This window comes from Chinchilla lanigera, unplaced genomic scaffold, assembly GCF_000276665.1.
Source record: "Chinchilla lanigera isolate Chin_1 unplaced genomic scaffold, ChiLan1.0 scaffold00044, whole genome shotgun sequence".
NCBI lineage: Eukaryota > Metazoa > Chordata > Mammalia > Rodentia > Chinchillidae > Chinchilla > Chinchilla lanigera.
Window position 1 is genome coordinate 3,203,069 of NW_004955445.1, and position 20,016 is coordinate 3,223,084.

A 20,016-nucleotide genomic window follows, 5' to 3' on the forward strand; every position below is an offset into this window, starting at 1 on the left:
TCCCTTCCCTTCCCTTCCCTTCCCTTCCCTTCCCTTCCCTTCCCTTCCCTCCCCTTCCTTTCTCTCCCCTTTATTTTCTCCTTTCCTTTTCATTTTTCTCTTTTCTTCTTGTGCAGTACTGAGGATTAAACCCAGGGCTTTTACAATGAGTTATAAACTCTGCCTTTCTTAAAAATTTGAGGCAAACTCTCACTAAGTTTCCAAACTGCCCAAGTTGGGCTCCAACTTATGTCCTTTTGCCTCAGCTTCCCAGTGCTAGGACTATAAGCATGTGCTACCATGCCCAGCTTGACTAGCTGTTCTTGGCCCTCTGTATAATTTCTACTTTGGAGGATCTGTCTACTTCTGCTCAATAGTTTTTAGGTGAGACCCAGTGATTAAATTACTGGGGAAGAAATAAAGAGAAATTTAATTCTTCTTTCTATCTTCTGCAAGGAGTTCACAAACTTTCCTGGTTCCTTTGCTTCATTTAAGGGCTTCAGCTGTGTAGAATTACAGGCATTCATCCAGTTGGTTGATTTTCTGAAAGTTGAAGCCCTGATTCCTTCTCTGCCTTGGACATGTTTCATTCTCTTATTATAATGCTCATGAGATGAAGTTGTGGTTATTGCTCACCAATAGTTAATGGGCCTTGATCCTGGCTTCTGTGGGTTGATGCTTGCTTTTAGTCATTAGTAGATGTCACAAATCAATGTTAATAATTACTACATCTAATTAGCATCTCCTGTGTGCCAGGCATGGTGTTTTGTCCTCTGCTTACCTTTCTCTATTCAATCCTCATAGCAAGCCACATACTGGGTATTATTTATGTGATTGCAATTTCCTTGGCTGAGGGAAGGTTTATAACTTGCTCCATGATCATAAAGCTAGTAGTTGGTAGAGCTGACCTTAAATACTCTTGTTTTAACCAGACGGTTAGTCAGCCTGACGGCAGATGGACTTTTGGTGGCTGCATCTCACCAAGGACTTCTACAAAGTCAAAGCTTCAGATTCTGCCAGGTGCTAGTTAATAAAACAGATCCCCAGTTCATGAACAAAGTGAGGTCAGAAAGCCTGCACTGGTAATAAACCTCCCAGATAATTCCCATAAGTAGGAACTACTGGGCTGGACCACAGATTCAGTTCCTGCTTACCTCTGCAACAGAATCTGAGTGACCGGACACCTATCCTGCACTGGTGCTGAGGTATGCCTCTTCCTGGATGCTAACATGTTACATAAAGAGCTGGGGAGTTAAATCTGAAATATAATCAGGTGAGAACCAGTGATTCTGAGAATGGGGAAGAAAGGAAGAAAAAGAAACTAAAATTGTGAAATTTTGATATTATCCATGACCTTTACCATTTTTGATGTATTTCTTTCTTAGACATAAATTGTGAGACTTTATATGCCTGAGCATCTTCCTGAATGTTGAGTGAATGATCTTATATTGATGAATTGGATCAATGTAGCCCAAGAAGGAAAATTGCTATTCAACAAATGCCACATATGAGAAAGAATGTTAGTTCCTTTGCTCTCCAAATTTTATTAAGCTTAAATGATGGAGAAAAATGCGATGTAATATGTTACCATTGGATGATTGGCCCACAGAACTTTTGTTTTTTATAAATGTATTTTAAATGCATAACACAGTGTAATATTTGATTGCTGTGACCATTCAAATAATAAACATCCCAAATAAAATTAATAGTGGTATATTTCCATTTCATTTCTCTAAAGCTGACAATTTGCTATCTAGCTTTTCATATTTTTCCCTTTTATTGAAACATAAACATATTTTGTGCATGCTTGCAGGGAATTAATAAGGAATCACACAGTACAACTTAATCTGTATTTTATTCTTTTCCAACTTTCCATACATTGCATGAACTACCTTTCTAAGACTTGTCCCCATCCCAGTCTCATCTGTTTCCTACGTACTTACTCCCAAGGAATCACTTGTATGTAATGTATCTCTGCTTCTCCAACCAAGGCGGTTGATTCTGATTGGGCATCTGACCTCAAGTGGAGCAGTGCCTGGCTCCTTTGGGATTTTCAGACATCCTCTGGGTAGACAGACTTATTATGTGTGAAATTTGGTAGTGTCAGTTGCTGTTTTCTATCGCATGGGCTTCAAAGAAAGGTAGATTGCAGTAAGAAAAGAAAAATGTGAGAGCTAGAGAGAGAGAGAGAGAGAGAGAGAGAGAGAGATAGAGAGAGAGAAGTTTCACTATAGTACCCATGCTCAGTTCAGCTCCTTTGGATTCTTGGAGTTGTGGTCCTTCCAGTAAATCTACACGTCATTGGGCTTCCAGTCTTACTAAGGGCAGACTAAGCATTTCAAGCTCCTAAAATTTTCTGAGAGAATTTTACTTTTCCTATCATACTTTTTATCCTTGTGGTTTAATGTCATATTTTTCCCCTATAAGGAAGAAGAGCAATGCTGTTACTTTATTCATTAAATATTTATTGATTTATTATTAATTAATTTCTGCTTTCTCCTACATTCTGTGTTCCTAAATAGTTAATGGCTCATGGAAAACTCCACAACAACAACTTAAACAATTCTACTGGGATAAGCACAGGGTATTATGGAAAAGCCAAAAAGGAGTCAAAATCAGTGTGTATGGGGATCAGGAAATATTACTGCTCCTTGACATCTCAGACATAGGCCTTGTTAGCCAACATAGTGAGTGGAAAAAAGCTCCATAGAGCAGTGGTGGCGAACCTATGGCACACGTGTTACAGTGGGCTGTTTGTATCACTGCAAGCTCTAAAAGATTTTCCATAACTGATACAGATGAACTGTCTGAATTTTTAAATTCTAAAACCAAGCAAATAAGATGTTTCTGCCTTGCATGTAGTTTTCCCAATATCATTGTCATACAAAACAAGTCTGCAATTTAACTATGTCCAGAAGGACCCATTGAGATTTTCTCAACATGACTGTGATTCTCCAGTACTCACACATTGGTTGTTCATCAAGACTTTTTCTTCTTAAGCTCCTTACTCTTCCTTGAAAGAGAGCATTTGCTTGCGGTGGTAGCTATTGCTATCAGAATGGAAGAAAAGAGTAATTAAGGCCCTCGGTGGACCTTCCTCTAGGTATGATGTGAGCCTCGCTGTACACGTGATCTTGGTCTTCCACCTTCTGTGTGTCTGATCTGTGGCTGAGTCTGCTACCTGATGCATGGAGGCTCCTTGCATTCAATCACAAATGAGGCCTGAGAGCTGATTACCTTGTGTGCCTGACTTTCTTTTCTTTCACACATTTTCTTCAGAAGTAGAAAACTGTTCATGGGTCCTGCCTGTCTTGGGCTTGCCTGAATTTGGTTTCTCTAAGGGATGGTTGGGTAAGCAGTGATTGAATTTACTGACTATGGGAGCTGCTTGCTTTCTTAGGCAGTATCAGTTCAGATTCTAATTTTCTTTGAAGTTGAGCCCAACTGCAGAGAAATGAAATTCATTCTTGCCTCACTTCTAAAAGTCCGGAAAAAATTTCTTGGGCCTCATATACAATCTGGGATTCTCAGAAAAGAGAAAAATATGGGTCATAGCTAAGTTTTCTAATAGCTTATTTTTAACTGGAAAAAAAAGGAAAAAGAGAGAGACTGCTCTGGCTGGGAAGAAACTTGGCCTGATACTGTTTCTTTTCTCCTGGAGACACTGAAACTAGAGTAGAGGACGAGGAGCTGGTGATGATTTCTTTCCCAAAGTGCTCAGAAAACATTTTCCATAGTCAGGAGATTGGATTGTTAATGTCTTTTGGAAGAGACGCATGACCTTTTATGGTATGATCTCAGAAACACTATTCTAATGTAGTCTACAGTTGACGAGGAATGGTAGGTTACTAAAAGTCAATCCACTGAAGGGGTTTTTGTGAAATGATAGAGGAGGATCTCACAGAACCCAAGGTTAGAAGAAGAGTTACTGGCCCTCTTGTGAGGAGGAATTCAGAACTGCGAGTCATGGTTAAGTCCCTCCGTCTCTCAAAAGTGCTCAGTCCCCATGACTGGTTTGTCTTCAGGTGTGGTTGGTCAGTTCTCTCATTCCTTACACCTCTTTCTTAAGCTTCCAGGTGACTACTACAGGGTCACACCAGGTTGGGAGACTACAGACCTCATTTCTGCAGCACATGTTCTTTGGGAGAAACTTGGTGTTCCATTCAGATGCCAGAGAGAGAATCTGGCAACCCCAACTCAGGTGGTGAAGTTGTGCTGGACAAGTCATTGAGTTCTGTTATCAAATAGGTTGGCGACCCAGGAATCTGAAGGCTATCCCTGTTCAGTCAACTGTGGTGAGAATATTGATGACCATGTGACTCACAGTACCCAAAAGCTTCTCACAGCAGGAGACAACAGAAGATGTCCTTTTCCATCATCAGACTACCTTGACTATCAGAGCACAAGGATCAGAGACCTTCATCTCAAATTATCCAGGAAGCTTTGATTTTAAATTTTACTGAGACTCCTTTAAACTAGTTTTTACTATAAGATGAATGGCTGATAAATTACATCCTATTTGAAAATATGCAGTCATTCTATATTCAATTATTGAGACCCTAATATGGTCACTCTGCTGGATTTGGGTGCTACAAATGAATACTTTTGGTGAGAGAAAGAGAGAAAGGAGTTTCTGTAAATCTGAGTTCTTGCAGAAAGGAAATTCCTGAAGAAGAAAATGATGCAGACAGAATATATTGGGGTCAGTAGGGAAGATAGCTCATCGCATACTTAACAATTCTGTTGCAATCACAGTTTTTTGGCAGACTCCTCCCCTTCTGAAATTGAGCAGCTCCAAGGCTTAGTTCCCAAACAGCTGTCTTGAACAAGAAAGGCAAACTGTTTACCCCTTACCCCAACAGGAGAAAAAGAGGAACCAAATTAGATTTAACATCTGCCCTCAAAAGACAACATTGAATGAGAAGACACTGGGGCTCCCATCCAGGTAGACCACGGTGAAAGCTGAGTCCTTACATTCAGAGAGGGTTCAGTGGAAAGTGTTTTGAGGCTTAGGGTGATACATCTATGTTGGGTGGGAGATGGTCATCTCCAACCGGTTCACTAATTTGCTTACTGCTCAGATGAGTGACATTCAACATAATAGCAAATAGCATGGTAGTAGCACCTGCCCGCCAGAATTGACACTGCCTCCATGGGGAAGCATTTGGAGACCCCTGAGGCTCTGGGTACCAAGGCTTTAGTTAAAACATTATAGGGAGATGGGAGATAGGGAATTACCAACCAGTGGAAATGTGTCCTATTCAAACTGGAATCGAAATATGGTGCTTATGGCTATATACCTAACCTCCTTAAGAACCTTAAGGGCCAAGGCTGGAGACAGGTCCAGGGTGAGCTGTGGAAGGGGGTGAATGCCATGCAAAGGTGGATGCTCTTCACTCAGGAAAGAATGCAGAGCCATCAGTTTGAAGGACCTTGCTCAACAATCATTCCTTCATTACTAAGTAGTCAACACAATTCAAGGAGCTCCGAATGGTCAGTGCTGTTGTTGAGGATGTTGTTTTGTTTAAAGACGTGCTGTCTGTCCCATGGCACCTAAGAGTCAAGAAGGAAATTGGTAGGGAGGGTCGAGACCCCCAAACACCAGAGAACTCGGAGGACATCAGAGACCTTAGCAGAGGGCGGCCTTCTCAGAGAGCTTAATGGACGTCGCCATGTTTGAGCAGCCCATCACAGAGACAAGCCTCTCCTTCCCTCCCCGTGGTAGCTATGGAAAAGGAAGATAACGCTGGGCAATCAAAGGCCAGTGTGGCAGTGGGGTGGCCCCGGGGGAAGGGAGGCACATCAAAGGGGAGAAAGGTGCTGTGTTCGCAGGTGCTGCCTTCTTCTCTTCTACTTTTTAAATGGGTGTGGTTTCTGAAGACTTATGCTGACTGAGTTGACTTCCTCTCTTTTTCTGGCCTTGCTTGGGGTGGATTCTCGGTGAGTGGGCAGGCGCGCCTCTGCGGCTTCTGAGGCACATCTCCGAACGGAAGGAAGAAATCCGGCACGACACCTCCTCCCGCTGCCCCCACGGGCTCTAGTCTGCCCCAGGCTTCCCTGAGCACGCCAGGCCCCAGGGTTTTGTGGCACTGGCTCTTAGCCAGGCGCGGTGGCGACACCGGCAGATCCCTGATACCAGGCAGCGCGCCGCGCGGATCCGCCTTGGCTCATCCATCCCCGAAGCAGCCAGACTGGCAGCGCCGCACTCTGCTCTGCGTCCTCCGAGCGAAGGGAGCCGCTCCGCCGGCCCAGAACGAGGAGGGGGCGAACAAGTGTGGAGCTAGGGCAGGCGCGAGGCTGCGGGGGCTTCTCCAGGCACCCGCCCTCCTCGCCGCGCTCACCAGGCTGAGTGGCCTCGGACCTTGCCCCCCAGCGGCGCTGTGCACCCACTTCCCTCCGCGCTGCGTTAAGCGTCAGAACGGAGCTACTCTGCCGGGATCACCAGACGCTTTCGCCTGCTCTCCTCAGACTCGGGGGTTGAGCAGAGCCAACCCCAGCTGGACGCCGCGCTCCTATAAATAGCACGCGTGTGCCCGCTTCGCGCTCTCCCGGCGGCGCCAGCAGAGACAAAGTTGTGCTCTGGGACTGGGGAAAGAGAAGATCCGGGGAGCCCAGTCACCCGGCAAGGCACCCCGGAACGGTTCCCGCGAATTGGTGCTTTCCGTCCGGGGGACCCAACAAACCGCTGCCTACCTACGTCCGAGTGACACCAGGCTTGGGGATTTTAGACCAGGCGAAAGTAGGAGTCGCTGGTGCCCTGGCCATGAACACAGCCTCGCATTCCTCCCGGTCCAGGAAGCTCCTGCTGCCTGTGTAATTCGCCCCCGAGCAGGACCGACACCCGCACCGCTGGGCACCGTCACCTCCCGCTCTGTCTGTCCTACTCCCTGGTTCACCTGGGGGGGGGTGCTTGGGTTGGGGGCGAGATTCGTTTTTTCTTTTTTCCTGAGGCGTGATTGTGAGGGTTTGGCGACTATTAGATGTCTAGGAACAAGGGTGGCTGCAGGGGCCCCAGGCAGGGCTGACTGTGGAAACGGAGTTGTGCAGGGCAAGGGGTTCTGCATGAGCTCGTCGAAGGACAAAGGCAGCAGAGCCAGCCAGAGAGCTCGAGGGGAGACTTTGACCCGCAGAACTGGTGGAGGTGTGCGCGCCGCCGCCGCGGCTGTTTGTTCAGCGCTGTCGATCTAGCGGCCACTGGCATCTTCTGAGCGCCGGGATCCCGGGGTAGGAGGAGACGCCGGCAAGCACAGGCGCCAGCTGGCTGCGGCTGCCCACGCGGCTCACCATGGGCTCCGCGCGCCGGGCGCTGTCCGTGGTGCTGGCCGTTCTGCTGCTTGTCACGCTGCCGGGGCTACCCGTCTGGGCGCAGAACGACACCGAGCCCATCGTGTTGGAGGGCAAGTGTCTAGTGGTGTGCGACTCGAATCCGGCTACGGACTCCAAGGGCTCCTCTTCCTCCCCTCTGGGAATATCGGTCCGGGCGGCCAACTCCAAGGTGGCTTTTTCGGCAGTGAGGAGCACCAACCATGAGCCATCCGAGATGAGCAACAAGACGCGTATCATTTACTTCGACCAGGTCAGACCCAGAGGAATGCAGGGGACCAAGGGGGTGGGCAGTCTCCGAGCATCTCAGGCCGGGGTTCCCTGCTAGGGTTCAGCTTGTCTGATTGGGATGCGGGGGATCATTGAGGCACAGATTTCCCCAGACATAGCAGAGCCTAAAACTTCTGACGCCCCCGCTCCCAACCCCTAGCTCCATTCCCTCCTGGTCTCTAACAGAGGCTGCCCGCGCAGCGGTAGAGAGGCTTGGGAGCGCAGACGCGGGCAGCAAGAGCTCAGGACAAGTTTAGCAGCAACAGGTCAGCAGAAGCTGAAGGGAATCTGGCCCCTGGACACCGCGATCTCTTGGCCGAGGCTGGGCCCCCGGCTCAGCGTCCTCTGCAGGTGTGGTGAGGCTGTTCATGTGGTACCCTCGCAAACGCAGGATAAATGTTTGATTTGTTTCTCCAGGTGGAGAAGCTTCTCGCCAAAGAGAGCTCGGGGCTCCAGGCTCCGTGCAGAGACCCGGCAGGTGGCCTCAGAGGATGGGGAGGTGGTAGTAGGGAGTCAGATTTCACCTCCGATTCTGAGGCCGGGATCCCCAAATGCGTTTTGCGTGGGGCTGCTTTCTGAGTAAGCAGAAAGCCGGTCTCCAGTACTCAGATAAAAGTTGCTTGTTAGGGAGGAAAAGGAATTGGGCAACTCCGCTGAGCTCCCATAGGAAAGCTCTGGGGAACTGGTTCCCCCTTCTTGGGCTCTGTCCTTTCAGAGAATTGCAAATTGCTGGAGTGACAGACTTGCAGCTGGGAGGTAGGGAGTGCGGGGTGGGACTGATGAAAGCTGTGGCTTCTATTTAGCGACTCTGAGCTCTGCGGTCGGCATGATGAGAAACCCCAGGATATCGGCTTAGCTTGAGGAAATCGTCCTAGGGAAGAAAACTGATTTTAGAGTTTTAATTCCAACCCTAACTGTACCCAGAGTCTTTTCATTTCTAAAGTCCCAGTTCACAGTTGTGGGCAAAGAACCTGGTGCAGGACCTCAGGTCAAGTGGTGCTGCAGGATGTACCAGAGGAAGAGTGAGGTGACACTTGTCTTCCCTTCTTAATTTCCCTAAGTGATGTACTCTGCAGCTGACCAAAGTCAGAGAATGCCTCTCTGGGGGTTTTCTATGGGACAGCTATAATTTTAAATGAATTAAGTAGCCCCTTTGAGGTTTTGGTGCAGTATTTCCCACAGTGATGGAAATAAAGTCTAGCACCACCCCTGGTTGTAGTTCAATGCATTAATTAAATGTTGGAATACTGTGGACATTGCACTATCATCTATCTGGGGTGTTCTTTTCAGTGACCTTCCTGTCAATTAAAAGAGGAGAAGGGTTTCTTCTTCTGTTCTGGAGCAATGCATCAGAGACAAGAAGACAGTTTTAGTTATACATCTTGATGTACCTGGATGTTCCAATTGTAACGTAGAGTCAACATCCAGCTTTATGTGTGCTCCACACTAATCACCCATTTCCATTGTTGCTAATGAATTATGCCACTTGTATCTGAATCAGGAAGTCCCTGCTAAACACCTTCAATTATTTTAAATGTGCCTGAAAAAAATCCTCTGTAAACACTCTGTTGGGGATTATTGCACAGCTGGTGCCTTGTTGTTGGAAGACTATTCATCATCAGGCCAAAGAAAATAAATTTGATGCCTAGTGGGAAGAAGGTGGAATCTCAACAAAACCACACACATACACGTATTTTAAAGCAGTGTGGAGCTTGGTACATCTACGTGGTAGTGCATAGTAGTCAGAGGTAATAGTATACTTTTAGGGAAGTGTGCAAGAGGCATAAAAATATATTGTTTGAGATGAAGCCAATATTTAAAACAGATAGCAGCAGATTGCCACTGGTATAAAGGAAATGTATCATTTAGGGATATCTGATTTTCTGGATTCTACTGTCAGATTTATTTCTTGGGGAGACATGAAAAAAACTCTTGTTATTTTAGTGCTCCCCTCTTCTGTCTCTTTTTTTCTTTGGGAGGGACTTGCCTAGGTGACTTTGCAGATTCAGCCCAAGAGGTCTCTTAATTCAGAATTAATTTTATTACCTGAGGAAATAAGATGAACATCTTGAAATACAAAGCACATTGTTGCTTTCTTGGAAATAGCACCTAATTTTGATCCTTGACCTTTAAATCCGCAGCAGGTGATTGCAAGAAAATGATGCAAAATACTGAGGGAACATGAAAAGACCACCTATTTCACTCCATCATGCTTCACTCTTTGGCAGCGAGCAAGGGCTGACTCATTGCCAAAATATTATAATTAGGCTTAGATGGCACAGAAATAAAAAGAAATGGTCTTGGATCTTAGGAAAGTACTGGCAGAAGCTCAGGGAAGGGCAAGGCATTCATGTTGCTTTGTGCACCAACTGCTCTGTGTCACGGATTATGTCACACCGTGGAGAGGGTAGCCAGGCCTCTGTGTGATGCGTCCAGGGATGACTGTGGAGAGCCCTGCGTGTCAATTGGCTGGCCTGGCAACGTCACTTCTGGACATCTGGAAGGCTTGTGAGCAGTGGGAATGTAAGCTCATGGCAGGTGACTTTTATCTGATTCTCAAGGCAAAGCTAATGTTATAAGCCTTCACATGTGACCTTCACCTATTAGAAGCCCTCACATATTTCCAAAGTCATTGGACCTTGCTGGAAATTAAGGCATGAATACAGCGCAATAATTCTTATTTTTCCTATACCATTTAAAAGATGGGAGACCCTTTCAATAAACAAGTCCACTTCCAAGTCATTTTAGAGAAAAGGAAGAGAATTAGATGTTTTCATTCTTTATGGGTCTGAGGTTAGTTATTGAGGAAGGAAGGAAGGAAGGAAGGAAGAAGGAAAGAAAAAGGAAGGGGAGAAGGTACACAGGAAAGGAGCGAAGTAAAATTATTTTACTTGCAGAAGAAAATACTGTAATAATTTACTGTTACTCATTGTTTTTATTTGTAGATCCTTGTTAATGTGGGTAATTTCTTCACATTAGAGTCTGTCTTTGTAGCACCACGGAAAGGAATCTACAGTTTCAGTTTTCATGTAATTAAAGTCTACCAGAGCCAAACAATCCAGGTATGTGTTTTGACCTATGCTGTCTCTGCTCCCAGACGACTGTGTGTATGTTTAGCAGGTTATGTATTGAAGTGATTATGCAAAGATGCATTTCTACTGTGAAAATAAACAGCCATTTTTATAGTTTATTTTTTAAAACACTTAATTCACAGTTTTCTTCTCTATGTCATCCATTAGGTGTGACAAAAAGCATGGAAGAAAGCAAACAACTGAATTAATTACACATGTACAACCAAACATTTAAAAAACATGGTTTGGTAGAAATTCTGGGACATAAATCTCTTCCTACAATGTTGATGTTGCCTTTAAAGCATGTGCAAAAATTACTTGTGTTTTAAAGAGAAAAAATCATAAAATTAGCAGAGCTTTCCAAGTGCATATTAAATAAAAAATTTACTATCATTTAAAATTAGAAGATACATTTAACTATTTAAAATAAACATATGAAGGAACAACTATTTACTATGCTTTTTGAAAAAGATGTGCTATGCTCATGTTGTAGTCTATCCAAGGCTCTTTGGGTATTGGTGGATTCTTACTAATTGCAGTTACACGTTCAATAAGACATCATATTTCATACCTTTTATGATAATGAGCTTGACTTCTAACTCAAAGCAACAATTGAGCTACTTCCTATAACGTTCAAATGTATTGATAGTAAACAATGCTCATGTGTGTCTATGGAATTCTAGGATAACATTTATGCACAGCATTTATATCATATGTTATGCTCACATAAATGGTAGATTACCTATTCTTCTACCAGTTTTACTCATCTTAGTGAGTGGGTAGATTGATCAAGCTCAGATTTAACTTGTTTAATATCACTTTTAACCTAAAAGGAGTGAATATTTAGTAAACAAATTTGCTTCCAGGCAGAACTTTTTTCCAAGCTCCAATATTTGCAAGTATATGTAATGTTTGCCACAGTGCAATGGGAATTATAGTATAGAAAAAAGTAAATAAAATTTGGAGTTCTTTGCTGATTTTCCATCAAGATCTCCAAAATAGTGGTGAATATTTTTAATGCATATTTCTGACCAGTAAAAGCAGAGAAAAATTGATATACATACATTTATGCACATTTATTTCAAATGATTTTCCTTGCTATGCTAGTTATGGGTGCACAGACACCTGCAAAGGGTGTTAACAGAATCTGGTTGTATCTGAGTTTGTCAGGTCAGTAGGTGCCAGGAGGCTTTCTTCATTACCAAAAGGATGCTGCTCAGTGTAAGAGATAAATAAGTATTAAGCTTAATTTGTATGCTAAAAGGAGGTCAGTTTTCACATGACTAGGTTGCTCTCTAGATTTTTTTTTTGTGGTTTAAGAAAATTTCTACAGGAGAAACTTAAAAAAAAAATCAACTCAGTGTGACTCCACAGTTGGCTACTTTAAAGGAAAGTAGTTCTACCATCTTAGAACTAGTAGGTCTTAGAACTTAGTAGGTCTACCATCTTAGACATTATTTATTATGCCCAGGATAGAGTTTAACTTTATATAAATCTTTTTTGGTACTGGGGATTTTTTTTTTTTTTGGTACTGGGGATCAAACTCACGATCTTGTGCTTGTCACACAGGCACTGCTGAGCTATATCCCCAGCCTGGGGTTTAATTTTAAAGGGAGCTTTTCAGTGATTTTATTTTTTTCTAGGTTAACTTGATGTTAAATGGAAAGCCAGTAATATCTGCATTTGCTGGGGACAAAGATGTCACACGTGAAGCTGCCACAAATGGAGTCCTGCTTTACCTGGACAAAGAGGATAAGGTTTACTTAAAACTTGAGAAAGGTAACTTGGTTGGAGGCTGGCAGTATTCGACATTCTCTGGCTTTCTGGTATTCCCCCTATAGAATTTGATTTCTCCGTGGGGTTTACCCAGGTGAGGGGCAGCCTACCCCTGAGTTATTGGAAGATCATATTTTCATCATTGGATTGATGTCCCTTATTGGTTTCTCATGGGTGAATATGGATTCTCTTTAAGGATTCTAGACCTGTCTGAACCAACACAAAATTTCACAGATTATTTTTGTGTGTATACATTTCCATACATTTGGATCAGGACTCAAAGCAGATAATATCTATCTATGCTTAAATGTAACGGTCAAAAGTTGTCTCAAGGTTTGTTCTGAATTTAATTTCTTGGAATTATTCAATTTGCTGCAGGTGTGAAATTTTATTTATTTGTTTTTGTGTTTTTTTTTTAAAAAAGACTGGCAACTGGGTCTGAGAATCAGAAAACTGAAGCTCTGATTTGAATCACTGGTCAGTGTGATACTGCCAAAGAAGTGTGTGCTGTGTTGGTATATTGGTTACATTTGTTTTTATTGCTTTGGAATTTGTTTTGTTCTTGTAACACAACTGGGAATTGTTTCTCAGTGATGGGCATTGTTTTTTTCTCTATCAATAAGGTAATGAATGGCTTGTCTGGAAATTTACCATGACTATCAGGTTACTGAGGTGACTTCCCTAAAATGAGAGAGAAAGAAGAATACTTCATAGTTGTATTTTAATTATCTATGTGAAAGAGTCATATTTTCCAAATTATATTTTCTAATAGAAAAACTAGATCATAAATCTGACAAGGAAAAGGTTGCTTCTCTGAATTCTAAGTGCTCAGTCCCAAACCTTGGCAAAACATCTCTCCTCCACGGAAAATCTTATACTTTATTGCTCAACTTTAATTAACAAGATTGATAATGACCGCTTTATTAAAAACATAAGGGATTTTTTTCCCCTTAGACGTGACCACTTTATTAACTGCAGATGGGACACCCTCGTTTTTAATTATACCTATTTTTCAAGCCTTCTGTTGTGTTTTAAGCATCATCTGGTTTTTGCCTTAACTCCTTAAATTGTATATATGTATCTGTTTAAACTAATATTAAATCCAAATATCCCATATCTAAATTTAGTGAAATATTTTGTCTTTTGTATAGATCATATGAATTCATAAAATTATTTATGTCTCTGTTATAGAATAAAGATTAATATATGTTAGCTGAATTGTTTTGTCCTTTTAGTTCTGGAAATATGTGTTCTGTATGACTTATTTTCCCTCTCTCTCTCCCTCCCTCCCTTCCTTCTACCCTTCCTTCCCTCCTTCCTCCTCCCTCTCTCCCTCCCTCCCTTCTTTTTATTTCTTATTTTCTGGAGTTGAAGAAAATCTTTTTGAATTTCCAGGTAATGTTTTCTGATTTGGTATAGGAAATCTTTACAGTGTTTAATCTGTCCAAATCCAGAAGTTGCAAGCTTGCCAAAAGAGAATCAATGAGCTCAGTAAACCCTTCCTTCAGAAGGACTTACCGTAAGGTAGTTAGCTTTAGAAAGATCCCCTAAAATATCATGAGTGCTTAATGTATGAATGAATGCTCATGAGTATAAAGACCAATATTTTCCAGCTGAAAGCTTGGTGAAACCTTCTGTCCTGCTCTTCACATCAAGATGCAGAAGATTATAGGCATTTTTTAAGAAAGAACCTTTCTCACACGTGTGTTGCCTGGGGATTTGGGATCCATTTCATGGTCTGTAGGAAGTTAAAGCAATTGTGGGCAGGGCAGAGGCCCTTTTGTAGCTGGTGGCAGCAAGGCAAACATTACAGGGTCACCAATGCCAGCCTGACTTCCAGTATGATTGGGATTAATCTTTAAATCAAAATATTCACTCATGTCCAGGAAGAACTCTCCTGTTTCCCCAAAAAGCATTATCTGGAAATGTTGGCAACAGATCCTTGCTGCAAGTCACCTCCAGCTGACTTTCAATCAATAATTCTGATTTTGTAATATTAAAAAAATCCAGTATTACACAGAGAGACACTAAAAGAGATGCTTCTCTAAATCAAATAGAGTCCTCTATAAATTTACCTGCTCTAACAGATGCATCCATACAGGCCTTGGTATTCAAAATTTGTGTTTATGCATCTCTCCAGGGTGAATCATGCTCAAATAAATCTACTTGTCATTGACTTGGCAAAGTGGTGCATGAAGTTTGGAATTACCAGCTGACACTTACGATGAGCCAGAGCAAAATAATTATCAAAAGGTACCAATGTAGCAATGCCTTTCATAAACACGCTGGGACAACATTTTGGGGGCTTGCCTTTATTTTTTCTTGATTCTTCGGAACATAAAAGAACATTGGCAACGTGCTTGACTTTGATTCATAACCTCTAGTTTGCATTTAGCAATGTAGCATCCATTTGAAACTTTTGAGAGATAGTCTATTTGAAAAGGCACCGAGGCTGTGGCTGGCAAATGTAGAAGGTGACCTGTGACAGTGGATCTCAAGTGGAGAGATGAGGTGTGACAGCCTAAGATGCTCATCTCAATCTAGAAGTAAGAGCTGCTGTAAGCACACTGGCCAGAAAGGTAAGAGTGACACGAGAGAGGAAAAAGCAACAGGACAGAACGACATAGCCAGCACAGCTTGGATATTGAATAGATGTAGGTTGGAGTCTTACAGTCTATATTTGCCATTCTGTAACCTTGGGCAGGTCTGTCACTTCTCTGAGCTTTAATTATTTTATTTCTAAACAAGCAAAAGTTGGTTGTGAGGATTAAATAAAGCACCGAGGTGCCTGGAGCATAGCATGAGCTCAAACAAGAGCCTCTATGATTACTAAAATGTAAAGCCCTGACACAGACAAAGCAACAAGGAGAGCTGCAGGAGGAGGTACAGATCAGTAGGAGGATGGGAAGGACGTGGAGTTGGAGTAGGACAGGGTGAAGAGCAGAAGGCTGTGATGTTAGAGATTCTCTCAGAAATGAAGCCAGGTGCTCCCTGCGTATCCTATGATGTGAAAATTGTTTTTAGAAATCGCTACGTCCACAAAAATGCTAATCAAACATAGGATTTGCATTGGCCCTGTCTGCATTCATCAATGCCAGAGCCCCTTCCTGGATGGTTCCTATCTCCTTTGACTGCTCCTTGATCTATTGATCTGCAGTTGCTAGCAATCGTCTGCAGCAAGCAGTTTCCTCCTGACAGGAACCCACGTAAACATAACCGAGGGAAACACTGCACACAGAGTCTCTCAGAGCCTAATTGCCTTTGGAATGTTCCCTGGGATCCCACATTCTGTTGGACTGTGATTATCCAACTACATTTTTCAAAATTCTTTAAAAACTTTTTTTGAGTTTGCATTCTCCCTTTTCTTTTAGTTCCTGGCAACCTGGATAACTTCTTGCTTTCTTTTAGTTGCTCCCTTTTAGCAAGTTATTATTCTAAATTTTGAAATAGACATCTTCAGCTAGCTTCAGCTAAATGATCCTTATCATGGATTACACACATCACAAGGTACTGAGTCTATAATGAGAGGCGGCTTTTCCCTCTTCCAGATCTCCCTAAGTATCTAACAAAGCTAGAATCTTCACAAGGTGCAACATCTGTCTAAAGGTTTGGGCCCACCCTGCCTTCTGAGAGCACTAAGCCTTATCCGTCTACCTTGACTCTATAACTCACCTGTCCCTGAGCAGTAGGAGTCTTCATATTTGTTCACCTAATGGCCATACGAAGCGAGGAGAGAAGAGCTAAGTGACAGCTGTACACATTCTGGCCTTTGGAGTTAACAACTTGAATGTTTATCCTAAATGAGTATTTTTTTTTTTGGTAGCAAGAAGGTTGGGGGTTAAGAAGTTGCCTTCTAAGTAGATTGGTTATTCTCTCTTCTGTGATATAGGTCTGCCTTTCACATGGATTTCAGATACCTTACAGCTGAAATGATGATTTTTCTCTTAGTGCCTCTGACCTTTCAGATGGAAAATAACTTCTGTATGGCTCTGACCCTGGAGTTGCACTGTTCTCAAACCAAAATGTACATGAGAACCCCCTGGAAATCTTGGTAAAATGCAGACCCTACTGCAGCACAGCAAGAGAGTGTGCAAGGTACTGCCCCTCTCTCTGGCTCCTGGTGACATGGATGCTGCTGGCTGCTGGGCCAGTTCAGTGGCAAAGTCTGCGCAGGCTGCAGTCTGTGTTCCCCCAGCATTTGTGGCCTTGGTGGGGCTTGCTGGAAACCTCAGGTGGCGTCAAGATGCACTCCAGACCTGCCAATGTGGAGGCTGTATTTTAACACAATTTCCTGCCTCTCTCATGTTTTTAGGCACCAATACATTGCATAAGTCCTATCTTTAAGTAATCTAAAGATCAGCTGTATGGGAATGGCCTGGGCTGGGCTTTCAGCATCTACAGTCTAGCACAGTCCCCGGGGAGCCTCACCACCACCTCTGTGTGGTGCAGGGCCTTGTCCTTATAGGGATTGGGACTGGGAGTCTAGATGTGAGTCTTCCTTGATCCTAGCAATCCAAAGCTCTCAGCCTGAAGCCTTAGCTCTGGTCAACATGACACCCTCATCTGTGCTCAGGGAATCTTCCTGCATGTGTGGAGCCAGTACTGCAGGAAGACTTTGTCTCCAGGAAAGACATGGTGACCCCAGCCTGACAGCAAAGGTAAGTCAAACAAGAAAGTGGTTATCTAGTGAAGAAAGCAAGGCCCTGGGGACCCCGCTCTCTGTACCCTCAGCCTCCGTCTGAACAGTGGATGTAGTTACTTCTTGCTTTGTTTCTAACTAAAGTAATGTACTCTGCCTCCAGAGACTGCCATGCCTTGAAGTACACAAGGCACCGTGTCTCAAGACATTGCTCAGTGAGCAGAGGGTGTGCACTCTGTGTGTGTGTGTGTGTGTGTGTGTGTATGAGAAAGAGAGAGTGTCTATGTGTGTGTGTGTATGAGAAAGAGAGAGAGAGGGAAACAGAGAGACAGTGAGAGAGACATAGACAGAGAGAGAGAGAGGGACAGAATATTCAGATGAATCAATGACACCCATAATTTCTAGATGGCCAGTCTGAATTCAAAGTTCATGCAAAGGCAGAAGGGTTTCTGTCTATATTTTAGGTCCAATTACTGATATTTGTGAGAAAATACATTATTGTATGCACTGAGTTTAAGAGGCCTTTATTTCCCATCAAGCTGCCCAGATAACATACATTTGACCTTTCTAAGAATTTCTGGGAATTTTGAGGAAATCCTAGCTGCCAATGGTCTGGCAGTTCTCAGGGAAGCTGAGCGATTACTGCAAATACCTATTCTTCCCTCGCAATTTGCAGTGAGAGAAGCCAGCTTGTCTATCTCTCTTCTTTCTCTCCTCCTCTCCGCTGTTTCTCTATTTTTGTCATGCTTAAGCTTGGATGTCAAAGGGTAATCAATAAGAGGAGGAAAATATAGGGAAATTAATGCAGAATGGCTGTCTATTTCCATATTACTATTTTTAATCTTCATGAACACAGAGAACAAAAATGGCTTGACATGACCTGTCCGTTCTGCAGAATCACTTCATTGCTGTCTTTCAGAAGTCCTGGAAAAGCAGGAAATAGGCAGGGGTCCCTTTGGGGTGGGAAGGCAGTGTAGTTTGTGTGTCCAGTGTTTGAGAATGAACAGTGACTTGGAGACAGGTTGTGTGTGTGTGTGTTGTATATGTGTGTGTGTGTATGTGTTTAAATGAACATCTAGTGACAAGGTTGTGTGTTCTGGGTCAGATGTCACCACGCAGGAAAGAGGGCTGTTGCCATTGGCCAAGCATTGATCAGAGCTCTCTTTAATCACTTCTTTAATCAGTAACAACAGCCAACCCGGATGATTCTGTTCTCAAGGTGGAGTTAGAGGTTTTCATTTTTTGCTGTGTTTTCCTTTGTGAGTTACATAGGGTTGTTTTCTTCTAATTTCCTTCTCCTTACTTGTTTAAAAATATATCAGTCACAAGTGTTTCTTTAAAAATAACTTAGCTTTTACTCTGCCTGTTAGCATTTTCAACAGCACAGTGAAAAAACAGTGATGATTTTTTCCCCATGTTAAAAAAAATATAACTGAGCGAACGCTAATATAACAAGCATCTGATTGAAAAAGTAGCGTCTGTGGGTGAATAGCAGCTCCTCTAGGAGGACTAGGAAGAAACTGACTGATAGAACTTGGTTGATAGCTGCCGGGAGGATGGAATGGAAGAGAGTGAAAGCTACTGTGGTTTGCTTCAAGCTTCTCTCCTTGTTTTCTCTCTGAGAAGTAAGATTGTCTCTTCGCCGGAAAAGGAAGCTAAGGTCTTGTATCTCTGCTCCTCTTCATCAGGGTGACTTTGTAAGGCCAGGCAGCGTCCGAAAGTGTACGAGATTCTGCCCTTCCCTGTCTCAGCCAGGCTGATGGGAAGGAGAAATGCTGCTGAAATGGCCTGGTAACTTCTCTCTAGGGAGAGGAACACTCCACACTTCAGTATTTCAAGGAAGCTGTTGGCGGGCTTGGAAGGAAGCCACAACTTGCTCCATCTGCCCTGGGAGAGATCCTCAGAGCGGCAGGCTTGGAGAGGGTGGGAGATTTAAGGGTGCCATCGGGAGCACCCGGGCTGGTCCCCGGGGAGACAGGACTTTGCCCTTCTTTCGTTCTTATAAGATGATAAGACAATACTTTATAAGTAGCTGTAAAGGGGAACATGGAGTCCATAAGAGCCATTAAAAAGTCGTGCCCTGCAAGATTTCCCTCTCTTTGACTGAACTGGCTGTTAAAAGGAAAAGGAAAAAAGTGCCAAGTGCTCCTTTACTACCAGCGGTTGGCGCAGTGCCACGAGTTGAAGTTGAACAAGCGTTACAAGGTCATCCATGACTTTCTCAGTGCCAGAGGCCAACTGTTAGGAAGGAAAGAAGTCAAGAACGTCCTCTTGGGAATTGCAGGCATCTGTTTTTCTGTAGAAGAAACAGTACACTTATTGTGTGCCTACTGTATTCCCCACACTCTGGAAACTGCTCTTCCATCACTCCAGCAACTTTTGAAGCTCTTGGAGAAGGCCTCTTCATAGGTAGAAGTCCTGCAAAGGGAAAGCAGAGCATAGGGTTAGCATTGATTGAGCTGAGCAATCAGAGCATTTTAAAGCAATCATCTGCTGTATGTGACCTCCTCCCAGCTTTCACCTCTGTGTTCCTTCAGGGCTGAACTTTAAAAGGACAAAGAGTGATACAGGGCTTCCAGGTACAGATGTGGGGGTTGTACTCTGCACTGTTCCATGGGCCTGCCATTTCCAGCATAGGTATCAGAAATTATTCATTTATTTTTCACCACAGTGTTCTACAAGAAAACATCAAATTGTTACATCCTAATAAAACAGAGGCCATCTTCAGACAGGTGGAAGTAGCCTTAACAAGAAACTCCCTTTCCTAAGTTGTACAAAAGTGCCCGTGGTTGGTAGTCATGAGGAGGAAAGGAGAGGACTGACTGCTTCAGCTGTTCATTGTGTCTGATGTTTTTCTCCCTCTCTTCCTTCCTTGTTCCTTCTCAGTCGCCTTCTTTTCCCTCCCTCTTTTTCTTTTCTCTTCCTTCCTTCCTTCCTTCCTTCCTTCCTTCCTTCCTT

The 20,016-nt window shown here is 43.4% G+C and overlaps 1 protein-coding gene across 1 annotated transcript; it reads left to right on the top strand.

The window, feature by feature from the left end:
- The first annotated feature begins 5,937 nt into the window (after nucleotides 1-5,937).
- Cbln4 (cerebellin 4 precursor) lies at nucleotides 5,938-13,611 on the top strand. Its single transcript, XM_005392279.2, has 3 exons — nucleotides 5,938-7,555; nucleotides 10,518-10,634; nucleotides 12,287-13,611. The coding sequence occupies exons 1-3, from the start codon at nucleotides 7,265-7,267 to the stop codon at nucleotides 12,482-12,484; spliced, it is 606 nt and encodes a 201-aa protein (XP_005392336.1). The 5' UTR covers nucleotides 5,938-7,264; the 3' UTR covers nucleotides 12,485-13,611.
- Nucleotides 13,612-20,016: the final 6,405 nt, after the last annotated feature.